The 5,850-nt window shown below is 39.2% G+C and overlaps 1 protein-coding gene across 1 annotated transcript; it reads left to right on the top strand.

Annotated features, from left to right (window-relative positions):
• Positions 1–235: 235 nt before the first annotated feature.
• LOC130745302 (proline-rich extensin-like protein EPR1) lies at positions 236–3,343 on the top strand. Its single transcript, XM_057597486.1, has 2 exons — positions 236–618; positions 722–3,343. The coding sequence occupies exons 1-2, from the start codon at positions 450–452 to the stop codon at positions 3,142–3,144; spliced, it is 2,592 nt and encodes an 863-aa protein (XP_057453469.1). The 5' UTR covers positions 236–449; the 3' UTR covers positions 3,145–3,343.
• Positions 3,344–5,850: the final 2,507 nt, after the last annotated feature.

Here is a 5,850-nt window from a genome sequence, read left to right as displayed (position 1 = left end):
TTATTTTGATATATAATATAATATAATTACGACCCCGACCAACCTGTATTAAATAATAAAGGTACCTTTATCTACAATAAAGTTTACATGTCTCTATCATTTGTGGCCACATGTAAGGTCTTGAATAATTCACACATATTGCACTCGCGTTTTACACGATGGGTCGACAGTTTGTCATCACTGCTACAACGGTAACGGTGGAAAAGTTTCCCTTTATATCACAGTCTCTTTGCCAATGCCATCACTTCATTCATTGCCCTCATTTTCCACAACAGTCCTCACTCTCATCTCTTTCACAATCCTTTGCTGCCTAATTTTTTTCTTAAGCTTTATTGTGCATATAGCATCACTAAATCTCTCTCTCACTCTCTCAATCTAGCTAGCACTATATGTTTATGTATATAACTTAATTAAGACACAGTCCTATAACAACTTGCTTCTATTTTCTAATGGAGCTTAAGAACAATATATGGTTCTTCTTGTTTCTCTTTAGTCTTTTCTCTGGCTCTCAAGCCTACACATTCTATGTTGGTGGAAAAGATGGATGGGTTTTGAACCCTTCGGAGAACTACAATCAATGGGCTGGAAGGAACAGGTTCCAAGTCAATGACAATCTTGGTAAGTTTCCCACTGCAAATTAAGATCAATTTTCATACTTTAACATTCATGAATTTTTCTTGTGAGTAGATTTGAACTGTACGTGGGTTTCTTTGTGTCATAGTTTTCAAGTACAAAACTGGCTCAGACTCTGTGTTAGTGGTGAACAAGGAGGATTATGACAAATGCAACAAGAAGAACCCGATCAAGAAGCTTGAGGATGGTGAATCTCAGTTCCAATTTGATCGATCGGGTCCTTTTTACTTCATCAGCGGCAAAGACGAAAATTGTGAAAAGGGTCAGAAACTGATCATTGTGGTGTTGGCAGAGGAACAACATCATAATCCTTATCCACCTCATTTGCCATATGTTCCAATTCCTCCCAAAGCTCCTTATGTTCCGACACCTCCACATTCTCCTGCTCCTCCCTATGTTGTTCCTTCACCTCCAAACGTTCCAACTCCTCCACAAACTCCTTCCCCTGTTTATAGTCCTCCAAATGTTCCTTCACCTCCACAAACTCCTCATGCTCCCTATGTTCCAACCCCTCCAAAAACACCTTCTCCAACTTACAGTCCTCCAAATGTTCCTTCACCTCCACAAACTCCTCATGCTCCCTATGTTCCAACCCCTCCAACTTACAGTCCTCCAAATGTTCCTTCACCTCCACAAACTCCCCATACTCCCTATGTTCCAATCCCTCCAAAAACACCTTCTCCAACTTACAGTCCTCCAAATGTTCCTTCACCTCCAAAAACTCCTCATCCTCCATATGTTCCAACTCCTCCACAAAGTCCTTCCCCTGTTTATAGTCCTCCAAATGTTCCTTCACCTCCACAAACTCCCCATACTCCCTATGTTCCAATCCCTCCAAAAACACCTTCTCCTGTTTATAGTCCACCAAATGTTCCTTCACCTCCACAAACTCCTCATGCTCCTTACGTTCCAACCCCTCCAAAAACACCTTCTCCTGTTTATAGTCCTCCAAATGTTCCTTCACCTCCACAAACTCCTCATGCTCCCTACGTTCCAACCCCTCCAAAAACACCTTCTCCTGTTTATAGTCCTCCAAATGTACCTACTCCTCCAAAAAATCCTTCACCTATTCATTCTCCACCTTATGTCCCAACTCCTCCAAAAACACCTTCTCCTGTTTATAGTCCTCCAAATGTACCAAGTCCTCCAAAAACTCCTTCACCTAGTCATAATCCACCCTATGTTCCAACCCCTCCAAAAACCCCTTCTCCTAGCTACAGTCCTCCTAATGTACCAAATCCACCAAAAGCTCCTTCCCCTCGCAGTTACCCTCCACATACACCAATTCCTCCAAAAACTCCCTCTCCTATCTCTCAACCTCCTTATGTTCCAACACCACCAAAAACTCCTTCACCTGTTTATAGTCCTCCCAGTATTCCTACTCCTCCAAAAACTCCTTCCCCTGGCAATCAACCTCCACATACACCAATTCCTCCCAAAACCCCTTCTCCTAGCTATAGTCCTCCTAATGTTCCTTCTCCTCCGAAAGCTCCTTCCCCAAACAATCATCCTCCATATACCCCAACACCTCCAAAAACTCCTTCCCCAACATCTCAACCACCTTACATTCCATTACCTCCTAAAACCCCTTCTCCAATTTCTCAACCTCCACATGTCCCAACACCTCCAAGCACTCCTTCCCCAATATCTCAACCTCCTTACACTCCAACACCTCCAAAAACCCCTTCTCCCACTTCTCAACCTCCACACACTCCAACACCTCCAAACACTCCTTCCCCAATATCTCAGCCTCCATACACTCCCACACCTCCAAAAACCCCTTCTCCGACTAACCAACCTCCACACATTCCATCACCTCCAAACTCTTCTTCCCCAACATCTCAACCACCAAACACTCCATCACCTCCAAAAACTCCTTCCCCAACTTCTCAACCTCCAAACACCCATTCCCCAACATCTCAGCCACCTTACACTCCTGCACCCATAAAACCCCCTTCTCCTACTTCCCAACCTCCATACATCGCTACACCTCCAAACACACATTCCCCAACATCTCAACCACCCAACACTCAAACACCTGCAAACACTCCTTCTCCATCTTCTCAGCCACCCTATCTCTCAACTCCACCAAAATCCAATTCCCCAACCTCTCAACCCCCAGTAGCACAAACACCTAGAGCTGTAACACCAATTTCATCGCCATCATCTTCACCAACATCAAATTCTCCGTATCCATCCACCAACCCACCATCTCTGGCACCTTCTATTTCAACTTCACCTCCGGCCCTCACTCCGGCAAGCACTCCGGTTCCGGCCACAGCATCCCCACCATCACAGTCCCCATCGGCAGAATCCCCTGGGGCGTCCCTTCCGGCAGCGACAACTCCATCACCGTCGTCCACAACACCGAGGTCGACCCAAACACCGTCGTCGAACAACGAAACGACACCAGCTCAGCGAAATGGCGCGTCCTCTGCAACTCCATCAGGGTTATGGTTTTATGCCTTTACAATTTTTGTTACTGTCACTCTCACTACGATTGTTGGGTAGAAAATGAGTATTTAAATTTTAATATGTATAATTTTGTAGCTTCAAAAAATAATAATGTATAATTTTGTAAACATTTCTATTTTTTAAAGGATATATATAGGAGATATTATTCTCATAAATAATTGTATGTATAAGTTTCCTATTTGAGTTTACACTTTACAATTTGCCTTGGAATTGAATTGGACCATGAAATTCTTCATATTTGGCTTAAATGTATTTTTGGTTCTTTTACTTTGAGCGATTTTAGTTTTCTTATTTTCATTTGCTCAATTTTAGTCCTTTATTTTAGTTTTGGGTGATTTTAATCTTCTTCTTACAGTTTCAATTGCTCAATTTTAATCTACATAGTTTTTCTAATATTGTAATTAAATCTTTCCATTAAAAATGTAATCTAACTTAAGTTATTTTTAATGATATTATCAAGTCTAATCCAAGTGGCAAATGATTGAAATAATATAAAACATACTGGTTTGTATACATTCTCTAAAAAGTAATACAATGAATGGTTCGAGTGATTGTTTGGTTGAGGGAGAGAGATAGGTTTTTATAGTATTGAAAACAAGAATCATTCAATGCTTTTAAAATATGAACCATGTATACTTATAGTGATAGTATATATCTATACATTTTCAAAAAAAAACTATTTATAAAAATTTTACCCTCACTACATAAAATTTTTAGATTGATCACTAGCTTCAAGGTTCACACGCTTCAAAAATTAAGAATATAATTTTTAAGAATTACCATTTAGTTTAATTGGGATATATGATATTTAACAGGGCCATGTATAATTTTTCAGAATTACCAATTTTGTATTAGTTTTATGAAAAATAAAAATTTTCTAATACAAAACACTACTACTAATAACTGTCAAATTTTTTCACTTTTCAGTTCTCACATTGCAACTCATGAGGTTTGATTTTTCATTTTTCTATTATATCCCTCTTAAGTCTCAATATGATATATATATATATATATAAAATTGTTTTAGGGCCTTAGCATATTGTCTTTCACTTCACTAGGCCGTGATAATTGAACCTAGGGTTAAAATCTATAATCGTCCCTGTACTTTGATCGAGTTTTGAAAACCGTCCCTCGCCGGAAAATTATTTGAATACCATCCTCAGACTATTGAAAATAATTTCAACCCATCCCTTCGGCCGCCTCAGGTCCGGCCAACTCCTTACGTGGTTGTCCACGTCAATTGGGTTAAAACATATAATCATCCTTGCACTTTGAGCGAGTTTTGAAAACCGTCCCTCGCCGAAAAATTATCTGAAAACCATCCTCAGACTATTGAAAATAATTTCAACTCATCCTACAAAATGCATAGCAACACAGGTCATGAACAAGCAACACATGGGGATGAACAAGCATGCATAATTTCAAGCAAATTTCAAGTTTCAAGCATCACTAAACCCAAATCGCACACTGTCAATTCGAACAAACGAGACCCTAAAATAGAAACAAGGTAGAAACAATCTGATTCAATTCCAAATAGAAACTAACAACAACACACAACTCGCAAAACCAACAACAACACATGCTGCTCGCAATTCGTATTTAACACTCTCTCAACAACAAAAACCCTAACTTTCAATGGTTAAACGAGAAGGATTGAGAAAAAACCTCACAAGCTTCCTTCCCAGTTCTTCGTCGCAACCTCGGTGTTCTTCGTCCGAGGATGGTTTTCAGATAATTTTCCGGCGAGGGACGGTTTTCAAAACTCGCTCAAAGTACAGGGACCATTATATAAAAAAAATTCAACGTCGGGTCTCATTAATTGACGTGGACGGCCAAGTCAGCGATTGCCGGACCTGAGGTTGTCGGAGGGACGGGTCAAAATTGTTTTTAAAAGTCTGAGGATGATTTTCAGATAATTTTCCGGCGAGGGACAGTTTTCAAAACTCGCTCAAAGTTCAGGGACGGTTATAGTTTTTAACCCTTGAACCTAATAGGGATGCTAATAGTATAATTTAGTTATTGTAAATTTTTATTTAGCATGTCCCTCTAACTTTTATTTTTGGTTCCGTTCTTCAATCCAAACATTATATCGATCATGCATATGACTTCAGCCCGATCTCTTTAAGTCCAAGATTTGTGTCTCATTGTCCCCTGGTATTTGCACTACCCTATAATTGCCTACTTTGGTAGCGTTACCAATCACTCCTTGTCATAAAGACTGAAGCTATTATTGCTCTGACTATGTGGTATGGTAAAGTGAACACCTTCTAGAAGAATCACTGACTTGAAAATAAAAATACTGTCAAACTTCTCATAAAATTTAGTTTTGAGTTTAGTCTGAAAGGTATAATTAAAACTAATACTTCCCCGTTCCTATTTATCTGTTCAAGAAGAGAAGGTTTACACAAATTAAGGAAAGCAATTAATTATGTTGATTTTCATAAAAGTATTATTTGTTTTCCTATATCACCCTTTAGAATGTATTTTATCTTTCTTCATTTATTGTTTTTGTAAGGACATTTCTTGGAAAACACCAATTAATGCTCTCTTAAAACTCTAAGTGAACACATATATATGAATTTTTTTTTCAAAATGGACAGTTAATAAGGAACAATGGGAGTAATTTATATGGTGCCTGCTGTGGTGCCTCCTCCCAGATGCAGGTATGGTGCCTCCCCCTAGTTGGACCAATAGAAAAGTCTCATGTATTATATCATTTATATGAGTCAGCAAGTATATTTT

This window comes from Lotus japonicus, chromosome 3 (assembly GCF_012489685.1).
Source record: "Lotus japonicus ecotype B-129 chromosome 3, LjGifu_v1.2".
In the NCBI taxonomy this organism is placed as follows: Eukaryota; Viridiplantae; Streptophyta; class Magnoliopsida; order Fabales; family Fabaceae; genus Lotus; species Lotus japonicus.
The sequence above is the reverse complement of the archived record's forward strand: the minus strand, read 5'-3'. Positions and strand labels throughout refer to the sequence as shown.